The 22,775-nt window shown below is 36.3% G+C and overlaps 1 protein-coding gene across 1 annotated transcript in view; it reads right to left on the reverse strand.

Moving 5' to 3' along the window:
- NUDT14 (nudix hydrolase 14) overlaps positions 1–22,775 on the reverse strand; it is a 47,135-nt gene that overhangs the window by 19,686 nt on the left and 4,674 nt on the right. Inside the window, exon 2 of the mRNA XM_070931598.1 lies at positions 10,908–10,951. Coding sequence (XP_070787699.1) covers positions 10,908–10,951 — 44 coding nt within the window. The remainder of the gene's footprint in view (positions 1–10,907; positions 10,952–22,775) is intronic.

Consider the following 22,775-nt stretch of genomic DNA (forward strand, 5'->3'; position numbering starts at 1 on the left):
TCTTTCTGCCATGTAATTATTAAACATGAGTTAATTTTTAAAAATTTAATTAGTAAAAATGGTTTGAAGAAAAAGACAGCAACTTCAATTCAACCTATACAGATAGGCTTGAATTTCTAAGAACTCAAAGGCAGATTTTATAAAGCTAAACTTTCAAAGCTTGGTGATCTTTTCTTTTAATTAAGTTACTCCTGTTCAACTTTTATAGACATTTGAGAATTTTGTAAAATTATTCTTTACAAATGAAGAAAAAGAAATTTTCACCTAATTTTTAAAAGCCTCATGAAATTAGAGTTAATATTTCAACAAAGAAACAGAGGGAGACTGGATAATGATTTCTTGAAAATGAGGTAACATGTGCCAACTCACTGAAGAATGGGTTATTTTTCCCCTTGAGATTTAGTCACTTAAAGACATGTACATAACAGATGGAACAATCAGAACCAAGCTGTCAAAGTTAAAGAACAAGATCAAATTAAACTTGAATGAAATTGTGCTTTCATCACAACTGTCTTGTTTCTTTGCCATCTTGAGACAACAGGGAATATTCAAGCATTAAAGATTTATAAATGTATTTTTAACAAAAGAATCAATTGTTAATTTTACTAATGATTAAATCTTTGTGAAACTGATTTTTCTTGATCTGGTTGAGAAATAGATATTTACTTACTTTATATTCAATATTATTTAATAACATTATTAAACAATATTTACTTATTAATGTTAACAAAAATAATGTTAAATTAATATTAAATAATAGAATAAAAGTAATTGTTCTTCAAATATTTTTACTTTTTTAGACAAATTGGATGGCCTAAATAGCCCCTTTAGCTTTGATTTGATGAGAACACTTTGCAGATAATTATTTCCCATTATATACATTAAATTTCATTAGACTGGAAGTGTCTAGAAGCTAATATAAATGCAGATGTAAAGATCAGGGAAAAAATCTTAAATGAAAAGTTGAATCTCATAACAGGCACACATACATCTCCATCTGATTGCTCTGAAAGTTATTTTAGTTGTTGATATTTCTTTTAACCATTTGAACAATCATTAGGAATTTCGCAAGTATTTCCAGTAACAAATACAATTCAAGGAAACCAGACACCAGGAAAATTCAAGTCCATTTTTTTTTCAATGAAAAAGTAGTTTTATTTCGGTAGAACACATTGGGCAAGAATGAGTTTTTATCACCTAAAATAGAACTTGCAACGCAAGTACAAGGTCTGGGGTAGCTCCTTTGATATGTAAAGCATTTTTTCTCAGTTTGTTTGCAATATCTGTTTTTTTGTTATTATCGCTGTTGTTCTGGTTTGGTTTCTAGAATGGACAAGGAGAGGGATTAGGAGAATTCTTTTTCAGGGGAGGGAAATTACTAGATGGTAGAGGGAGCTTCAGATTTAATTGGCTATATCTCCTTTCTTGGATATTACATAGTATCAGCTCAAAGAAAGTTATACTATACTTCATTGTAGGTAGCGTCAGACTTTTTAAACAGAAGATTCATATGAAGCTGTCCATATGAAGCTATAATGGCTCAAAATAATACTATGCATGCCATGATGTCATTGTGTTGTGGTGGAAAGCTTACCCAATAAATTCCATCAATTGAAGAGGCTCCCTCAAAAGCAAGAGCCACAAAGTTACACAGCTCTGTTGATGTTGAATTAAAGACAGTATGAGTGTGATAATGTCTGCCAGAAATTTGTAAGCTGTGTTATTTGCACCATGATTCATGTATTGTTATCCCCCCCACCCCCCCCCCCACACATAAATTGAGTGAGAAGGATTTTTGGAATTTCAAACAAACCTTATATATATCAACTTTTCCATAATTCTTATTTAAATCAGGATAACCAATTTTGGGGTGCAAGAGGGAGTTTAAAAAAAAAAAAAAAAAAAAGCTGGGGAAGGGATTCCATCATCAATTTTTTCTTGTTCTCTTTCTTTTTTGTACAGAAAGATTGAACTTGCTGCTTTCCCCATATTGTACCGGGAATGAATCTGGCAACATAATACACAAAAGATTATATCTGATCAAGTATTATGTTATCAGAATGCCAAAACAGAACACAAGAGCAGGAAAAGAGTAGGCTTTCCTTGAAAAGTCATGAGGCCTATACAAGAATTTAATCTGAAATTGACATCAAAAGCTCCTGAACAATACGTCTCATGTGCAAACATGCCAGAAATGCATACAATTTGTTTTTATTCTTATTCCCTCCCTGGAGAATACAGTCAACAAAACTTTGTTTCAGGTGCAGCGGGATGATGAGAGATGCATGAATCATTGTATGGTGTCTAGGGTAGACAAGGGTATCAGAAAAATCTTGGGATGGCGGCTCTCATTTCCATATATATTCCTCAAATTAAAGGGATATTTAGCTTAGAGTTGCCCCACTGCATCCTGTAAACTCAGAAGATCTGTGTATGCACTGAACCATCCCCAGAGGTGTTTAATACTTAAGTTACATCAGGGATGCTATACCTCTGTCACAATTTCAGGTTCTAGTTTATTCAGCAAGAAAATTCATACGACAGAACTGCCACTATGTATCTATCGTTCTACTGGTAGTTGCTAACAATTTATACTTCTGAATTAGCATGCAGTTTGCATTTCTCTTAATCAACAAAATACAAAGCCTTCTCAAGCATGTTATTTTTTATTGGTGTGCCTGTTTCCAAGCAATGCTGTTCAAAGTTAGTTTCTTTGCTCAATCCTCACTTTTGCCAATTTAATAAAACTCCTTGATGCCTAATCTCAACAAATCTTTGCTATTATGTCTTATTCAGTTTTTTATGGAGCCAGAATTTATTTCATTTTTTTCCCAGCACAGTTGTTTAAGCAATGCTTATGTGATCTAATGGCTAACAAAGCCATTATCTCCTAGTTTGATTTGGGTCTCAAATCAAATATATTCTTTTGAAAGGTTTCCTTAGATATTTATCTCATTTATAGGATGTCATTAAGAAAAAAATGGGAAAACCCAAATTTTGCTTTGATCCATAATATATCAGAAATTATTCAACTGCTGGAAAAGAATGACACAGATTCTTCTTTCAAGTGGCTGTAATTTCTTTTTTAAAAATTCAATCCTATAAATAATTTTTGAATATTAAAACTAATAGCACTTGAATAAGAGACTTTTAATGAGAGCAGGGAAGGCACAGGGGAAACACATTCCCTTCCTCAAATCAATGTTGAATTTTTGAGGTCAGTTACTAGGAGTGCTAACTCTTAATATATTGATGAAGATCTTATCCAGAGTGCCTCAGAATGCCCTTGTGACGCCCCAGCTTTGCGAATTGCACTGGTTATGCTTCCAGGTATAATTTAAGGTGTTGGTCACTATAAATTTCTACATGATATAGGGGCCACTCATTTGAGAGATCACCTATCTTCTGAGGTTTTTACCTGGGCAGCAGCAGATGACAGAGGACATGCTCTGGGTCCCCTTGGTAACACAATGTCACCTTTTGGGAGTCAGGAACAATGCCTTCTTTGTTATGATGCATGCCCTTGGAACAAGGTTAGTCTCAAACTATGAATGGTTCCCACCCTGATGGTCTTCAGGAAGGCCTTAAACTTGGCCTAAACATGGCGTTGTGGTAGGATGGATGGATCTTCCCTTTTTAGAGATGATTGATATTTTTTGTTTTGAGTTGATATTTTCTCCAGACTGCCATTCTTTCATTTATCTTTTTGTATTTTTTAATTTATGTCATTATATTTAAAGTTTTTTTTTATACTGTAGTTGCTCTGGAATCATGTGATGCCAAAATCAAATCAAATAAAATTATGCAATTAGATAAAGAATAATTTCTGCTGGAGAGAACAATTCCCGGGGCAATATCTTAACACTACATCTTTTAATTAGCACACTTTTTTACTTTCTCCTAATTTTGACCATACAGTAATAAAAGAACACTGAAGGTTAAATGTGTGCATACTTGCATAATATTTACTAGCAGTCCTTCAAAGCATCATACATTTCCCACCAACATCTTTCTAAGGGGCTATTTAAGCTGCTGTGCATTTCAAAAGAAAACCCACAAAAAAACATTTAGCCTTTTATAAATCCACTTTATTTAGAAAAAGAAAAGCGAAAAAAAGGGGGGGGATGACAAAAAACAGGGAAGTAATTACACTGATCTTATGACTGCTTCTTTGCACTACTCCCAGTAAAAAGAAAATTCAAAAGTGTGATTCGGTATTGGCACTGAAAATACAAAGATGAATATATTTTAACTCGTGTGCATGTATATGTGTGTGTGAGTGATTAAAAACATGTTATTGTTGGAGGTTACAGTGTTGTTGCACACCAATTTCCTATGATTTTGATTTAATATAAATTCAAGAACTCATGACGGTTATCTTTTCCTCATAATTTCATTATCACTATTTTTAATTTAAACTACCTATACCTTGAACATACCATATTGTCTTGCCTCCGTTTGTTTGAACTGAAGCCTAAATATGCTTCAACACTTTTTGGTGTGTGCACATATGTGTCTGTGCGCGTGCCACTATGTACCTTTGCTAAAGCATGATAAAGTAATGTCCTTTTCCATAGGAGGATACATATGAACACTAGTTAGAGGAAATATGTTGAATATTTATACTCCTTTAGGGTCAGTTAAAACTCCAACTATGCAAGATTTTTTTTTATCAATCCTCTTTTTAAAACAAGAGCTTGCAGCAAATTTTTTTTTGAAATGCTACCAGCAGTAAGACCTGCTGTTTTGTAATCCAGCTCATAAAATAATAAGAAATATTACCATTAACTATTGCATACATCCATTATACGTGGATATAAATTACAACTATATATTATCACAATAAGTTATATTGTTTGCAGAGTTATTTAATCAACATATAAAAATGAGATACTGGGAAAAAAATTAAAAGAAACAGTTTTCCAAAAACTATATTAAAGGATAAAATATAGACTGTAAACAATCATCAACAACAAGAATAGGAAATTGGCTGTATTATCAACTTTCCTCATAGAGAGTGCATCTAAATTACAGTGTATTTTGTATACAATGAAAATTAAAGAAGTTCTAAACTTTCTTGCACTAGATCAAATTGTTTATTTATGTGGTCCTATATTTTATACTCTGACTGGAATTACAGAAGGTATTCAACGTCAGACAAAAAAAGGATCATTTCAATCAGCAGACCTTTGATCTCTTACACTGTAAATTGAATACATAATGAAAGGGAACTATGGCTTAATGGCACAATGCATCTTTTGCATGCAGAAGATCTCATATTCGTTAACTGGCTTACCCAGTTAAACAAGTAAATAAGAATTCTGCTTTCTTCCATTCAGTTGTTACAGGGTTAGCATGCAGTTGATTAGGTCTGCTGGATCATTCAATGTATAAGCTATGAAGAATTTTATATGTCCATTCAAACTAAACAATCTTAGTATGGAGCAATGTGCTTCATGATTTAAAACACATAGAGAGACACACAATTTGTAATATAATATCACATATTTAAGTAAGCTATTAATTTAAATAAACAGACAAAAAGCAAATAGAGAAGGTGCATATCAAGGTGTATTTTTTCTAAATAAGCATATTCTACAACAGGAGTGTCAAACTCAATTTCATTGAGGGCCCTATCAGGGTTGTGTTTGATCTTGGGAGCCGGGGGTCGTGGCTATGGTGGGCATGGCCAGCTCGACGTCACTCGTGCCGGGGACGCCTGTGCCCCAAGTGCTCTGCCTGCGAAAATGGGCTCCCGAGCTCTGTTTCGGCTGTGACAGCCTCCTGCAACCTCTGCTAGCAAAAACAAAGCTAGGAAGGGCTGTGTGCGGCTCTCCCGAACTCTGTTTTCAGCTGCGACGGCCCCCTGCAACTATCTGCCAGCAAAAACAATGCTCAGGAGAGCTGCACACGGCCCTCCCTAGCTTTGTTTTCGCTAGCAGAGGCACCGTGGGCCGGTTCTTCGCTGTTTCCAGGGCGGCCCCATGGGCCAGATCTAACCACCCTGCGGGCTGGATCCAGCCCCCAGGCTTTGAGTTTGACACCCCTGTTCTATAATATGATTTCAAATCTAACTTCTGTTGAACCCAGTGAAACACAGTCCTGGGAAAGAAAAAGGCATCAGAAGGAAGCCCAAATAACCCTTCCTTGATTCTCTTTGTATGATGGGGCAGTGAGACATTCTAGCAACCTTTCAAGATTCTGTTATTATACCCTGCAGAAATGAAGTGCCACACCTGTAATTTGTGCATTGTCTATTTCCTGACCTTCCTACCTTGAAGGGGTGGTAAAGTTCTAATAATGAAAGTGAAGGAGCAGAGTAAAAAATGGGAATGCAAGTAAATAGTAAGAAGACCAAGCGCCAACAGCAATCAGTCTTGGAATTCACAATGAAGATACTGAAGTGATGGATGGCTTCTGCCTTTCAGGATTGCAAACTAGGACATGGTATAGCAGTAATAAAGATTTTGGAAAAGATACTCAGATTTTGTGACATGTTTATTCCCACAAATTTTACAATCACATAGGCAATGTTTTTCCCCCATGATACTTTATGAAAGTGAAAGTAAGATAACAAAGAGTATTAACACTTTTGCCTTTGGCATTAAAGAAGGGCCTTGAGAATATCATGGAGAACCCCCCCCCCAAAAAAAAATCCCTCCTAAACAAATGGATTACTAATAAAATAAATCAATCCAGATTTGCTTTTGATTATGGGGATATATTTGGTTTTCCAGAAGAGTAAATCAAATGCCTTTGGACACATGAGAAGACCTTGCTCTCTTGAGAAGTCTATAATACTGGGAAAAGTGAAGGGAATGGAAACAGGATAACCAGCACATGTGGCTAACAAACACTACAATTTTCATTCATGCCTTGAACAGAATACTTAAAAAACTGTAATAGGCTTCTTTAGTCCTCTTTAAGACAATTGTATTTATGCAAAATTAGCTGCATAATGTTGCCTTGTGCCTTATTCTAAATAATGTTTAGTAGCTTGTATAGTTATATGGATCTGCAGCAGGGGTGGGTTCTAAATTTTTTTACTACCAGTTCTGTGGGTGTGGCTTATTTTGTGGGTGTGGCTTGATGGTCAGGTGACTCATTTGTTTTTGGAGGCACCAGTCTACCCATTTGTTTTTGGAGGCACTGGTCTACCCATTTATTTTTGCAGGCACCGGTCTACTCATTTGTTTTTGGAGGCACTGGTCTACCCATTTGTTTTTGGAGGCACTGGTCTACCCATTTATTTTTGCAGGCACCGGTCTACTCATTTGTTTTTGGAGGCACTGGTCTACCACCACACTGCCTTTTAACACTGATCAGCTGTAGGGCGGCCCTTTGAAGCCCCATGGCAAGAGTTTAAACAGTTTTTTTCCTTCTAGCCGATCAGCTGGGACTCAGGAGGCAGCAATAGATTGGGGGTGGGTCCAAATAAAAGGTAAGAATAATGCAGGGGGGGCGGGGGGAGCAGAACTGGTTCGGTGATATCATATCGTCACCGCTACCAGCTTTGCGGAACCGGGTGGAACCGGGAGGAACCCACCACTGATCTGCAGTTGACAGTAAGTACAATTTCAATTTTTTTATCGGTTACTGAAATTTAGAATGGTATGGTTTTATTCAAAATAATGTAATCTTAATGTATCATTTCTAAAACAGGAAGCTTTCTTTTAACATATACCCAGAATTTAACATACACTACATCACAACTGAGACCACAAAAATAGAAACAGCCACTAAATAAATCCTTTTCACCAAACTATCTATAATGTTGATAGAGTGATTATGTCGTAAATAACACACACTGCAAACATATAGTGCAAGTGCTACAATACTAAAATCTAATATATTACTGACCAGAGCTGATGTAACTGAGCTGACATAAGCCAATTTATCATTAGTGTCTTTTGAATGAACCAGAGTTGCCAATAGTGTGTAGCTTTCACTTGCTAAGAGATCTGAGTCATGGTTCCACAGAATATAGGGAAGTTGTCCTATACGCCAGAATAATATACTCCCTTTCCTTAGCAAACTCCTTAAATACCTAGCCATGCCTTCTTTTAATGGAGCATTATTCTAATAGAGGTTATGTTCCATCACCTACTATAGCATTCAAAAATGCTTCTTCCCCAACCTTATGCCTATGGTATAATACCATGCTGAACATAGGTAATATTCTGGGAACAAAGGATATACTGAATCTTTAATCTTGAATTTGGAAGCGTGTCTCACAAAATGAATGTTTTGCTGCAGCAAGAACAGAGAAATTGACTGCATGTCACATTATCACAATAGCAGAGAGAAGGGAAACGTTTTCAAGAAATGACCGGTATGGATGAAGCAAGAGTTCTAACTATACAGCCATTATCTTATAATAAAATATTAACTGAATGGTAGTAGGACAAAGAGGAGAGATTCCTGAAATGAAAGTTGAACTGTCACTATATTCAGTTTGTTTATGTATAATTGGGTGATTCTTGTCTTAAGTCTAATTTCTTAGCTTTGTATTTTAAGGCTAAGATGAATGAGCCCAATTAGCTGAATCTCTGAGGGAAAGAAAAAGAAGAATGAAAGAAAATAATATAAGAGGCTTACAAAACAGGAAATATTATAGCGGGTTATAAATAAAATTATAATCTAGTAGGAACAATTGCTGATGACATATATTGGAGTAGGCACTGGAGATAAAGAAGCACTTCCTATTTCTAGAATAATAGGAATTCTGCAGCATGGAGTAAAATGGTTCATTGAAATACTGTGCTCTGTAGCACTAAAAAAGTTACAGCATGACAGCTGTTGTACATGGGAAGGCAACAAATGCTATGTGACCAGAGATGACTGGCATGACACGTGCATCTTATGCAATCATGTTCACAGCTATCTTAAAAATATTCTGTGGAAAAGGTTTCTTTGATTATAATGGTACCAAAACCATCAAACTTGCCCATAAAACATTATAGTAGCACAGAAATATTATTTATTGAAGAAACAATCTACAAAATGGTTATATCCCAAAATAGTAAAGCATTGTGAGGTACTGCATTTTCAGCAACTCAATGATTTGTTATAATCCTCCAGAGATAACCCCTAGAAAATGTCCTTTTCTTTCTTAAGTGATGTTTTTGAACTGGCTTTCCTTGCTTCAGAGCGCTCTTCCCATGGAGGCAATGAGAGTAGCATAATTAAGAGCCAATTACATTTATCTTGACATAATGCCTTTGACAAGCTGGTTTAGTAGGGAATAACTAGGCTGCTATTCTGATTCTTTTTTTTTCTGAATGGCTGGACAGAAGAATGAAGCAAATGAATTAAGTGCCAAAAGCTAAGCTACTATTCAAGTTTGAATCTAGCTTTTGCTCTATGTACCCTAAGGAGTATTTTTCTGTTTTTAACTCTACTCAAAACATTCTGCCAGAGCATTCTAAATTATCTGTGTTCCAATAATATTTGAATGCCTCACATTTTCTGCGTTCTGATAAGAGAAAATTTGAAATGTTTTGAATATATCAGGCATAAAATTTTGGGGGAGCTTGGGACAAATATGCTCACTTTTCCCCACAAACCCATGGCTAAATGAATTCTTCTGCTTCTGCTATTTCCAATAGGGATTTTAATTTTTTAAAAAATATGCCCATTTTTTACATAGATTATTTCCCAGATAGCAGTTAATATAGACTATCACCTTATCTCATTCAAGCAACAAGCGTTTTCCAATCCATCTGCCTTATAGAAATAAGCTGAACAAAAAGTTCTTTGCTAGATGTGTATGCCTATTTATGTTTTTGCAAAAACAAAACTCCTTCTTAATTCTTGTTTTATAAAACCTAAATATATATATTTGCAGCTGCAGTAATAAATGCATTTATCACACATACTGTATATAACTGGGCAAAGTATAGGCATATCATAAAAATAGAAATTAAAACGGTATACTATAAAAATTGTAAAATGACAGAGCCTATAGACTAAAAGGCCCATACTATATAAACAAATCAACATAAATCAGTAAAAATGTAACACTGTTCCACCAATGAACAAAACATGTATTTAAATAACAATACTAAACCGTTTGCAACCTGTTAGCAGTGTGTAATTAGGGGCTATTCCCATCCTAGCCAAAGGCCTGGGAGAAAAGCCAGGTCTTCAAGGCCCTCTGAAATGCCAGCAGCGTGAGAGCTTATATTTTTATCTTTGTATAGTTTTTATTTTTGTACGATTGTAAGCTGACCAGAGTTACTCTGAGGTAAGATGGGTGGCCAATAAATAATTTATTTTATAAATACATCAATCAATCAATCAATCTCAGGGGGAACCTCATTCCAGAGGACAGGTGCTGCTCCAGAGAACACTTCTGGAGTCTCAATAGATAATATTATATACTCACTCCATTGGATCTAAAGCAACAGCAGTATGGACATCGCTGCTGTTATATTAGCTAGCATATACTTAAAACAAACATCATAAAAATGTTGAGCAAGATGCAGCTTCAGGACTAAACATAAAGATAGTCCTTCATAAACAGTCTCTCATAGGTAGTACTGTAGTTATTTAAATTTGAGATTATGAGTACATGAACCCCTCTAGTTTGTTCCCAACCATGAAAGCATAATAATCCACCTGAAGCTGGTAATACTATAGGGATTACTCATGGAAGTCATTGAGGCGGTATAATCCCATTTAGTGCACATAATTCCATTTATCAGCTTTGCTTCTCAAGATTCAGTTGCAGTTTATGGGCCCTTAGCCACCATATCACTTCATAGAGTTGGCAACACAAATATGTATGAAGTCTCAAAATGATAAATATGATTATGTGAAACAGAGAGAATGAGAATGAGAGAATGAATTATTTAAAAAAGTATACAGGAGCATGTTGCCTACCAGTTGCATTCTTTGAAATTTACCTGTCATGTGTCCTCATGAAATCCCAAAGTTTTGAAATACCATTCTGAAAAAAAGGCATAATAAATAAGTAATATGTTATATTAATGTTCAATCTGTTCCCATGCAAATCAAACTGTCAACTTTCAAGTACATTTTTAGTTATAAATGACACAGTTATTTTGGAAGCCTCTCTAAATTTCCTACTTCTGATGAAAAAGTTGCATACCAGTATATGCTAATTAGCTGATGAAAAAAGCCAGGTTTTATGGGTGTATCTATGCATTTTTCTTGGCAGTAATGTGGAAGTGGTTTTCCCATTGTCTTCTTGGAATATTTTTTTTCAACAGTTCAATCTGGAGTGCACTCCTGAGATTTCCCATCATTATACGATATCAAACCTTTCTCTACTTTAGCCATGACCAACTATGCATTGCTACTGAGTTAAGTCTAAATATGGTAGCAATTGCTGTTATATTAGATAACTGTTTAAAGTCTTTCCTAGAAAGTCGGCACAGGACGTATGCTTTGACATACAACTGACTCTGGCCTTCTAATAGTCAAATAATTCACATTGGCTTAGATAATTTATAGTTCTTTCCATGTCAGTGGACAGATAGGATCTTTGGCAGTTCATCTTAACACTGTTATTAGGCTTGAAACAAGAAAACAATTACACAGGTGGACCTCAAGACAGTAACATATTGATAAGGAAGAACTTAAAGGTCAAAGCCAACTCTTTCCAACCACTCGTGCTAATGTTAAGTTCAAATCTGTTTCTCCTCATCCAGCCCCCTACTGTTTCCAGACACCAAGAAAAAATCTCAACAATATCATTTGGTTTGGAAAGAGATCTATAACTAATACCAGCATACAGTATTGCGAATGCGCCACCCCTTACTGACCCATTGGTTTCATGTAGATGTGAAACAGGAGTGGGGAGAGCATTGAGTTCTGAGAAACTCTACACTGGTCCCCATCAACACCAAGTGAAACTGACCCTGGGAGAAGGAAGAAAACCATTGAATTATTTTTGCTCCCCCACTTATAATTTTTTGAACTGATCCAGAAAAATATCACAATGAACCATACTGAAAGCCATCAACATATCAAGCATACCACCCATCCTATTCCTGCCCTAGATTATCCACAAGAATGATCAATTGCTATCTCAGTCTCATACCCCTGTTTCCCCAAAAATAAGACCCTGTCTTATATTTTTTTGAACCCCAAATAAGCATTTGGCCTTATTTTCAAGGAAGCCTTCTTATTTTGGGACACGTGGAGCAAGATGGGGCTCCTCTTGCCATCTTATCTGATTTCCAACTCTGTGTTTAAATATTTTTGGGGAGGGCTTATTTTCGGAGGGAGGCTTATTTTAGTGCATGCACTCAAAAGCCCGATTGGGCTTATTATCAGGGGATGTCTTATTTTCGGGAAACAGGGTATCTAGACATGAAACTTGACTGAGAGGGGTACAGATAATCTTCAAATTAGAAAGGGATCTATAACTGCCCATATTTCAGGGATTTTTTTATAGTTAGTAAACAGTTGTGGAGTACCTCCTTTTAAAAAATGATTAATTGGTATAATGTTGTCCAGTTTAATAGCTTTCTCTATTTTACGTTATGTTGTTGTGGATTGAAATGAAAAATATTCTTTTTGTCTTTGCTACTAATGTAATGAAATTCAGATCAGCTTTGTGCAGTTAAGTTTCTATTGTGCCAAATACCAACTTCACGCTGATAGTCCAGTATGAAGGCTGCTAATTATTAATAGCAAGCAAACAGTTACCAATGGTTATATGGCTCTGTGTACTTTACAGCACATTAAATCTAACGTACTTATGGTGATTTTATCAGGTAATACACAAAATGACAATGATTTATCTTCTATTCAACAAACTCATATGTTTATAAAATAACGAAGACATAACAAATGGGGAATGAACTTGGTCTTTCAAGGCTTCTCTTCATTGCCCCAGATCAGTAACCATCAAAATGTTTACCATGCAGACATTCGCAATAGTAAGGTGGGGGCTCTGCTACTGCTCCTATTGCTATTCTTGTCAAAAGACTGAGGAATGTTTTTCTAGTGTCTCATATATACAGATAAAGTTAGTAGCAAAAGCAAACTCTATTAACTCTGCAGTGCTAGCTCTACACAAAAATGTCCCATTAGAAACTGCTTGAATGCTGACATTTGTCAAGTAAAAGAAAGAATTCTCACAGAAGAAACCTATTTATGTATTTTTAAATATTCAGTCACCAAACAGATCTAGGCATTCCTGACAAGGACATGGAAGTCTGTGTTCTCAATACAGATAATCCTTGACTTACAAACATTCATTTAGTGACCATTTGAAATTACAATGGCACTGAAAGAAGTGACTTATGACATTTTTCTCTTGACCCTTGCAGTGTTCCCATGGTTACGTGATCAAAATGTGGATGCTTGGCAACTGGTATGTATTTACAGTAGCAGTATCCCGGGGTCATGTGAATACCCTTTGTGAACCTCTAACAAGCTATATTCCAAATATAGAGCAATTATTTGGGGCAGGATGGGGAAATCACTTTCCTATTAGTTATGGACAACATTTGCATCTCAGGTAATATAGTTAGGAAGGAACTGATATGCTGAAGAGCTGCCTTTAGTTAGCCAAATATACTAATGATATGACTCCATGCAAGGCACTTTCAAATGTTATAATGAAATTATCCTCCCTCTCTATACTATTCCCGCATAATAATTGAATTGTTGAGCATAAACAACAAAAACACATTGAGGAATAGATTATGTGCCTAAGGGCAGAATGAAATGCTTAATAGTTTCTTAAATCTTACACTATCCTGGTTTTATTAGCTAAAACATTATTTTGTTTAACTGTTTTCTATTTTAGCTAATGAAAACTAATTTCAGATCCAGTGTAGTCTGCAAAGCAGAAATAACTTGGATGTTCTAATTTGATTGAGGCTTTTTCTTTTTTTGCCAGCTGCACTGTTGATGCCAGTTTCTGTCATGTACCATCAATAGCTAACACAACGAGTGACTATGGCAATGCCCCTGAACGCTTTGTACCTCTAGGTCAATGTGAACTTGATGGAGTTCATTTGTGCACATTTTTCCCTGCATGCTTTCCCCTCTGTATTGTTTAATTACATAAGCTTGGGAAGAATTTTCAGATCTTTCAGCTGTCTTCTTGTAAATAAAATAATGAGAAAGAAAAAAACCTCCAAAGTTTCACCTTCACTGCTACCACTTAAAACATTGTTATTTAAAGAGTAATATAAACTCGAAGGGAAAGGCTGAATCTTTGTCCACTCAGTGCAAGTGGAATGAAGCCGAGGTCCCACTTTGAACCGCCATGCTCCCTGGGCCTGGGAAGTTGAACGTCGGCTGGGCTAAGTTCCAACCCGGCAGGATGGAGTGTGGGGAAACCTGGGCGGTGGGTTCCACACTTAGCTGGCCAAATCTTTCAGGTAGCCCAGCAAGAGATTGGCTTTGTGAAAGTGGAGGAAGCCCCCACTCCCTGGACTCGCTGAGCTCCAGGGGCTTCATTGTCCTCTACTCAAAGGCTACTATGTGCTCAGGATGGCTTAATATTCTGGGTGGCAATTGGGTCATCACCGCAGCTTCCAGTCCTAGTGTGGCTGCTGATCCAAGTTCCGCACCTGTCAGGACCAGGCAGGTCTGTTGGGACTGTCCCAGTGATGGCTCCTTGGGCTGGGCACTGGAGCACCTCTGGAGTTTGCCCTCAGCTGCTTCAGCTTCCACAGTTGCTGATGGGTAGCAGATGGCCCCACAAACATCCTCGGAAACGGACCCAGTGGCCCCCTCAGGGATTGCTGTCCTTTGTTCCATCTTTACTGAGTCTTTGCGCTCCCTGGTAGATCAGGGTACGGCCGGAGCTCATGATCCTGGACAGTGGCACCGCTTTGCGGAAAGTTGCTGGGTTTTTTTTTTTTTCCAGATTCGGGTTAATATCAGCGTTCCAACAAACTCCTCATAGTAATTCAGAATTCTGAGACAAAGTCCATCAAAGTAAGATTTTATTAGAGGAAGTCATATTGGCACATCTGGAGAAAACCCGAATCTGAAATCCTGCGTTTTCCTCCACCCACACTAAAACTCTCACCCTGCCCTGTCCAGTGACATTCACATTACATGGCCCAATCATTCCCGTCTCCGCTGCCGTCAAACTTCGGTCACTCCCTTCCAGGTGCCAGCAGCCCAACCTTGATCTCATATGAAAAAAATGTTCACTGTTTACTCCCTTCACTGTTATGTTATGACTACTCCCTCCCATTCCCACTATGACAGCCCTGTAAAGTCTGACCAAAGATGGATCCAGGGCTAACATTAGTTATTTAGATTTTTAGAGTTTCTATTAATGATTTAGTATCATTTTTACTACTCTAATGTAGTTTATTTAAATTTCTGATTCAGACCCCATGTCAGAAATGGAAATAAAACCCTATCTTTATAATGGTAAAAATTGTGAAACCAAACCAAAACACTACTGTTGAATCCTTTTCTAGAAAGTTCCAGAAAAATAATCTCAGTATCTCAGCAGTTACCTAGTTTCCACATTCAAAGCCAGCTATAAATAAGTATAACAATGGACTCAGACTTCAATCTGCATCCAAATTTCAACTGACCAATCTAAACAAAATATAATAAACCATAAACTTGAGAATAACAATTTCTTCTCAGGCAATCATCTGGTAGGTGTACACTTCCAAGCCATTTAATTTTAACTGACAATATCCTTTCACTCTTTATATAAACTTTTATAAGTTTTATATTTTGACAAGCAATTATAAAGAAAACACATCATTTAAGGTTATGGTTTTATAGTTTATTCTTATTATAAGGTATTTTTTTGTCCACCATTAGGAGGTAAAACAAACATTTCTGAACATGTTTTCTTTGCTCATTCATCTATTAATGTGATACCACAATATCATAGCTAAGGCCACTGTGTTCATTCAGCTATGAAACTTACTAAATGAGTTTGGACCAGTCAGTAACTCTTAGTCTAACTCTCTCTTATAGTATTCAACATGCAAAAAGAATAGCTCCATCAAGAATGCACTGAGCAAGGAAATGAGAGACATAAAAAGAAAGTACTGTATTTTAATAAACATATTACTGTAAACAAGCATTGTGGTGGAAAGCAAGGCCCCTGAGACTACAGTTTCTGCCTCTGCTGCAACATCCAGCTGGTTATTCTCAGTGTTGTCCTTATACTGTTTGTAGATCCTCTCAACAGCGAGAACCCCATAGCTTCAAAAGTGAGTCTTTTGCAGCTGGTGTCTGCAGGAGAGTGTTCCAAATGCATTCAGTCCTTAGCACACAGATCCTATGTGCCATCCCAAAACTGAAACCAATAAATACCACAAACAGACAGCTCTACAGACAATAAGAAAAATGACAAAAACTCTCTCTCTCTCAACCACACACCCCACTGTAACATTACAAGCTTCTCCAACCCCAAATGTAGTTCAGGATGCTATGCAATCAGTTCTGAGGCAACTGAAAATTGAGTTCCTAAGGCATATTTTATTTTCCAGCAAGTACTGTTATCTAAAAGAAAGAGGATCAGTAGACATGTTGCTGACATAGGAAAACATACAGTGAATTCTTTTTAATTGCCAGTATTTCTGCATAAAAATTAAAGATGATTTATATATTTATTGGGGAATATGATCCAAAGCTACATATTTGTGTGGCAAAAGTAAACTTTCGCTTTCAGTAACTGCAGTGCCCCCCTTGGGTATCAGTAATTACAACTAAACGTTTCCAATAACTGTTGATCAGTTCTGCACATCAGCAGCTTGGAGGAATTTAAGCACATTCCTCCTTATAGAACAGCTTCAACTCAGGGCTCACATCAACTGCCCACTTCAAGTCCTTCCACACAGTCATGGGATTCAAAATTTTTTACTACCGGTTCTGTGGGTGTGGCATGGTGGGCATGACATGGCATGGCAGGCGTGGCATGGCATGATGGGCGTGGCATAGTGGGCATGGCAGGTGAAGGATACTGTAAAATCTCCATTCCTTCTCACTCCAGGGGAAGGTTACTGCAAAATCCCTATTTCCTCCTGATCAGCTGGGACTCGGGAGGCAGAGAATAGATGGGGGTGGGGCCAATCAGAGGTGGTATTTACTGGTTCTCCAAACTACTCAAAATTTCCGCTACTGGTTCTCCAGAACTGGTCAGAACCTGCTGAATACCACCTCTGCTTCCACACCATTTATATAGGCTTAAGGTCAGAACTTGGTCATTCCAAAAGATTAACTTTCATATGCTTTAACCATTCTTTAGTCATACAATTGTTTCTTTTGGGTAACTGTCTTGCTACATGATCTACTTTCTCTTGAGCTTTACTTCATAGACAAATATCCTGTCATTTTCTGAATTTGCTGGTACAAATCAGAATTCATAGTTCCATTAATTATATCTAGCTGTACTGTTCCAGATGAAGCAAAGCAGGCCCAATCATGATACTGCCCTCACTATGTTTCACAGATAAAATTCTTATTTGGAATGCAATGTTTGTCCTTCACTAAACATAACACTTTTCATTCAAGCTAAAAAGTTATACCTTGATCTCCTCCATCTACTGAACATTCTTCTGATAGCCTTCTGGCTTGTCCATGCAGCCTTTGCAAATGTAGAGGGGCACCAATGTTCTTTTTGGAGTGTAGCAGCTTTCTCCTTTCAACCTTGCCATGTATGCCACTGTTGTTCAGTGTTTCCTAAATGGTAGTCACATGAATGCTGATATTTGCCAATGCAAGAGAGGCCTTTAATTCCTTAGATTTATTTTGGGATTGTCTGTGAATATTGCACACCTTGTTCTTGATGTGATCTTAGTTGGTCAACCATTCCTATGAAGGGTAACAACGGTGCTGAATTGTCTCAATTTGTACATATCTTGCATGATAGTGGACCAGTGAAATCTAGACTCTTTGGAAATAGTTTTGTAACATTTTCCAGGCTGGTGAGTATGAACAACTGTTTTCAGAGGTCCTCAGAAATTTTTGTTCAAGCCACGATACATTTCACATATCTATGTTGTGAAGATCAGAGTTTGATAGTGAATACTGTTATTTAAATAGGGCAAGAACTTTCCCACTCACATCTGATTATCACCCTATTGAACAAAACACGTGACCAATTTCCTTCAAATGAAAAGGCCTGGGCCCCACCCAAGGCAAAGGACGAGCAGGCGGCATGCTTACCTTTGGTGAGCAGATCGGATGAGGTGTAGAGATGAGGCATGGAGATTAGCTGGGCCGCGTGGCAATGGCAAGATATATAGGGCGGGTGGGGTGGGGCCGGATGGTACAAGCGGGTGGGCAGTGGGGTAGGCGAGGCCAACGGGTGGGGCCAGCCAGAGGTAGTATTTGCCGGTTCTCCGAACTACTCAAAATTTCTGCTACCAGTTTGCCCGAACCAGTCCGAATCGGCTAAATACCACCTCTCGTACCACTATACAAATAGGAGATTACTAAAATATTTTCTTTGCTAACTAGTTTATTATGAGGCCAGCAGTTAATTATGGTTATAACTGGGATGCAACAACTGACACCAGTGCAAAGTGATTTCAGAAAAAGAAAGTAAAATTTTAATGTCTGGATTTAAATATGAAAATATTAAAAATAGACATTATATTACTTAGCATGATGAACAATTTCTAAATAATGTTTAGAATTACTCATACTTAGTTTGACACCAGTCTGGTGTCTGATGTAGGCCAAATTAAGATAAATTAATGTACATTCATGTAACAATGGAATATATTGCATCTACTGAGTAAACATTATAGAAATATAATCATGAAAAAATATTTTTGCAATGCTTTCTTGCCAAAGCATTCTGTATTGTTTACATGGGAGATAATGGCTAAGATAATGGCCATTTAGAAGAACCAAATAAGGTTTAAGTGCCCTAATGAAGGCACATAATAGAATATAAACCACATTTCTTGGAGGCAAAAAGCCAAACAGGACCAGTTGACCAAGAGATTTTTGCCATCTTTGCTTTCCCCAAGAAGATATCAGGTAAACAAGCAAATGTTTTCAGGCAGCTAGGTTGTGATGCCTAATTAACTCTGACTCTTTTAGGTTGCTAAGTAAGCTTAGTCCTGATTAGTACATGGTTGGCACTATTTGGCAAGTTCAGGACTGCAGGCTAGCTTGGGGAAAAAACATTATGCAAGAAGACAGTGGCAATCCACGCCTATATTATGAGAAGAAAATGATGTTTATAAAAGTCACAAGATGTTGAACTCTATATGAAAGGAACTTAGTAACTTTTAAGCGGCTTTTGAAAGACCCTAGAAGAATGGCACTTTTATTAGATTTTTTTTATCCCTTATCTCTTTATTATTTTTTATAAATAATTCAAGGTGGTGAACATACCTAATACTCCTTCCTTTCATTATTTTCCTAGTCCTCTGTTTTTACTCTAAAACACCTGAAAAGTGTTGAAAAACAAATAGTGCCCAAGGGAAGAGAAATCAGATATGTGACATTGGACAGAAGTAACTATCCTGTTTCCCCCAAAATAAGACATCCCCTGATAATAAGCCCAATCAGGCTTTTGAGCGCATGGCAATAAGGCCAAACACTTATTTCAGGGTTCAAAAAAAATATAAGACAGGGTCTTATTTTCGGGAAAACACGGTATATAAAGTGTTCCATAACCTGATAAGAGAACATTATTCAGTCTAAGTACACCTTTTACCTCTCTTTTTTTAAAGGGGCATATGGAAAAAAATAATTGAAGAAGAACTGAAATAATTATTTTAACTTTGGTAGTTTCATCTAATGTCCTTTCCATCTTTAAAATTAGAATCACAAAAGCCTTTTAACAAGCCATCCTCCCACTGATAAAAAGCAAAGGCAGTTTGCATCTCAGCCTCCAAAGTACCACAGAAGCCATTTTCCGCTCACTTATTTCAAAAGCCATTAAAACAACTTGTTGAAGGACAGCTGTAGGGGGTTAATGGAAGGCAAGGCTTAGAAACAATCATTAGATTTTTTTCTAATTAGAAAAAAAGTTTCTCACAGGTCCTTCCCACAAAAATGACAAAGATCTTCACAATTCTTACCCATCTACCAAAATCAATTGAAAACATAATAAATACTAACACCTTCAGATTTTTAAAAATATGCTTTTTGAAGAAATATAGAAGATTAAAAAAAAAAGAAAATATCTATATCATATGCATCCCTGTTTCCTCCATTATTTCAGTTTAATTTTAAAAATATATCCAGCAGAATTTGTCTAGTTTTTTGATGAAGCAATAAATTACATAAAAGAAAAGGTAAATACATTTTTAAAAATTTCCATAAAATATTTTTGATCAGTGAGGACATCATCCCATTTGTAATGATCTTGGACAAAGGATTAAAACTGCACATTTTATTTCAATTAATTAAAAAAGGGAAGGAAATTCATACTTGGTCGTAAGTTGTTTTGAAATTTTGAACTGTTTAATATTAAGGGTTTTAGTTCAACAAAGCCATCAGAGCCTATTTCAATTTTTATGATTGTGTACCTAAAATACCACTTAATGATCTGTATTATTTGAGGCTTGTCACATGTTTATAAAATCAGACTCTGCGAGAATATAATTTGAAACTTTCAGATTTTAAGCTTTCTTTCTTCCAACTTTTAGTTCTTCTACTTACTTCTACGGAAAAAGTAAGTACATTGCCTTGGCTCTAATATTTCTAATAATAGAATTGCCTTCATTATCAGAAACAACCTCAAATAGGGATTTCTTATAACTATCTACCAGTCTCAACATTGACTAGGAGGAATCTTTACCACTCCTCCCTGCAGAATATTGTATAGAATAGAATAGAATTCTTTACTGGCCAAGTGTGATTGGACACACAAGGACTTTGTCTTGGTGCATATGCTCTCAGTGTACATAAAAGAAAAGATACATTCGTCAAGAATCATAAGGTACAACGCTTAATGATAGTCATAGGGTACAAATAAGCAATCAAATCATATTAGTTGTATGTTGGAACATGATGAAGAAATTAAATAATTTAATGGGGTGTATCTACTTTTTCACACAACTGTATATACAGTAAACGAATGATGGTACTTGGATTCTGGGAGAGAGAAACTACTTCAAAATGTTTAATTGCAGAGATAATTATCAGGGAGAATTGCAAATATAATTCTGTGTTGCAGATGTCATAGGATAAACACATTCCTAAAGCTGCTTTTTAAAACAAACAAATAAACAGAGCAAAACACAAAATGATGGAAACATTATTTAGTAATATTATTTAACAACTTCCTCTAAAGCTGAGCTTTGCAAATCTTCCTGAATGCAGGCCAAGAGCGTGCTGTGGCAGACTTTCCTGGTAGACTATTCCATAACTGTAGGGCAATGGCAGAGAACTGAGACTGTCATTACCTCCCACAATGATGGCAAATAAAGCAAAAGATCTGATGAATACCCTAATTGGAGAGCAAAAAACCCTTATGGGATGGAAATGATGATCTCAAATGTAATGTCCTTATAAAATCTGCAGAGTACTTAAAAAAACAACCTAAATTGAGAAGTTATTTGGATGCTATGCTTGTTCATTTTATCGAACACAATCCAGCATATAAAAATTCAGTCTCTCCTTCTTGCACTATTCTGCCTAGCTTCAGCATCATAAACTTTTTAACCTCAGAGACTGTATGACTATATGAATAATCATATATTTTTAAAAACACCTTACTGAATACTTTAATGATACTTAATGAAGGATTTAAAAACTTTTGAGTTAGAAGTGAACTCTAATAAAGAAACTTGGTGTTCTCTCTTTTTTAAAAAAGTAATTTAAGTAATTGAGGTGAGTACTATGGAAATCTATAATTTATTTATAGAAGCATTTACAGGTACTGATATTAGGTTTGTGTACTCCCAAGAGATCACAGACCTAATGTGTATTTTTAAGATAAAATCAGGGAAATTTTAATTGCCAAACACATTTTTGCAGGCCCCAGAATCCTTTCTGAATGTATCACTACATTTCAGTGATACAATTTCTGAAATTGCCTTATGCTTTATGTTATCCTGAAGTCCGATATTATGAATGGCAATACCATACATTTAAAATACCCATTTCAGAAAATGCCCATTTCAGAAAACGGGCAAAGGCCACCTCTTTGTAGGAAACAGTGCCAATTTCACTAACATTCAAGAGACTGGTATTTATTTAATTTATTACATGACCATACTTTCCAAAATGTTTATAATAGGAACTATATTAATAAAATAGCAACAAAGCATTTTAACTCAGATTTTTTTTAAGAATAAAAAATCCTCCTGGCATATTTTTAAAAATGCTTCCAATATGAATATGACAAAATTTGTTTGTTTGAATTTAAGTAAAAGCTGGAGAATCCAGAGGGTTTATTTATTTGTTCATCTTTATAATTTTATTATAATTCAAGATAGTGAGCATATCCAATCCATCTTATTCCTTCTTTTTCCCCATAACAACCACCTTGTGAAGTGGATTGGGTTGAGAGAGAGTAACTGGCCCAAAGTCACCAAGCTGGCTTTCATGGTTAAGGCAGTATGGTTAAGGCTCATGGTCTGCTGCTTTCTAGCCTGGTGCCTTAACCACTCAATCAAATTGGCTCTCTTTTACTACTACCCATAAGCATTCTGCCTGCAAAACACAGCTATGTTTTGAAATTCTGTATCTTAATGAATTAAATAGGTTGCATAATACATGCAATAGCTAAAAGCAGAGGATTGACAAGACAGCTTATTATACTGAGGTGAGGTAAGATGCTTTCACTCACCTTTTCTTTTGACAACTTTTGTATACTTGCAATGCCCATTCCGTGC

This window comes from Pituophis catenifer, unplaced genomic scaffold, assembly GCF_029215685.1.
Source record: "Pituophis catenifer annectens isolate HBS135680 unplaced genomic scaffold, rPitCat1.0.hap2 SCAF_1, whole genome shotgun sequence".
Taxonomy (NCBI): Eukaryota; Metazoa; Chordata; class Lepidosauria; order Squamata; family Colubridae; genus Pituophis; species Pituophis catenifer.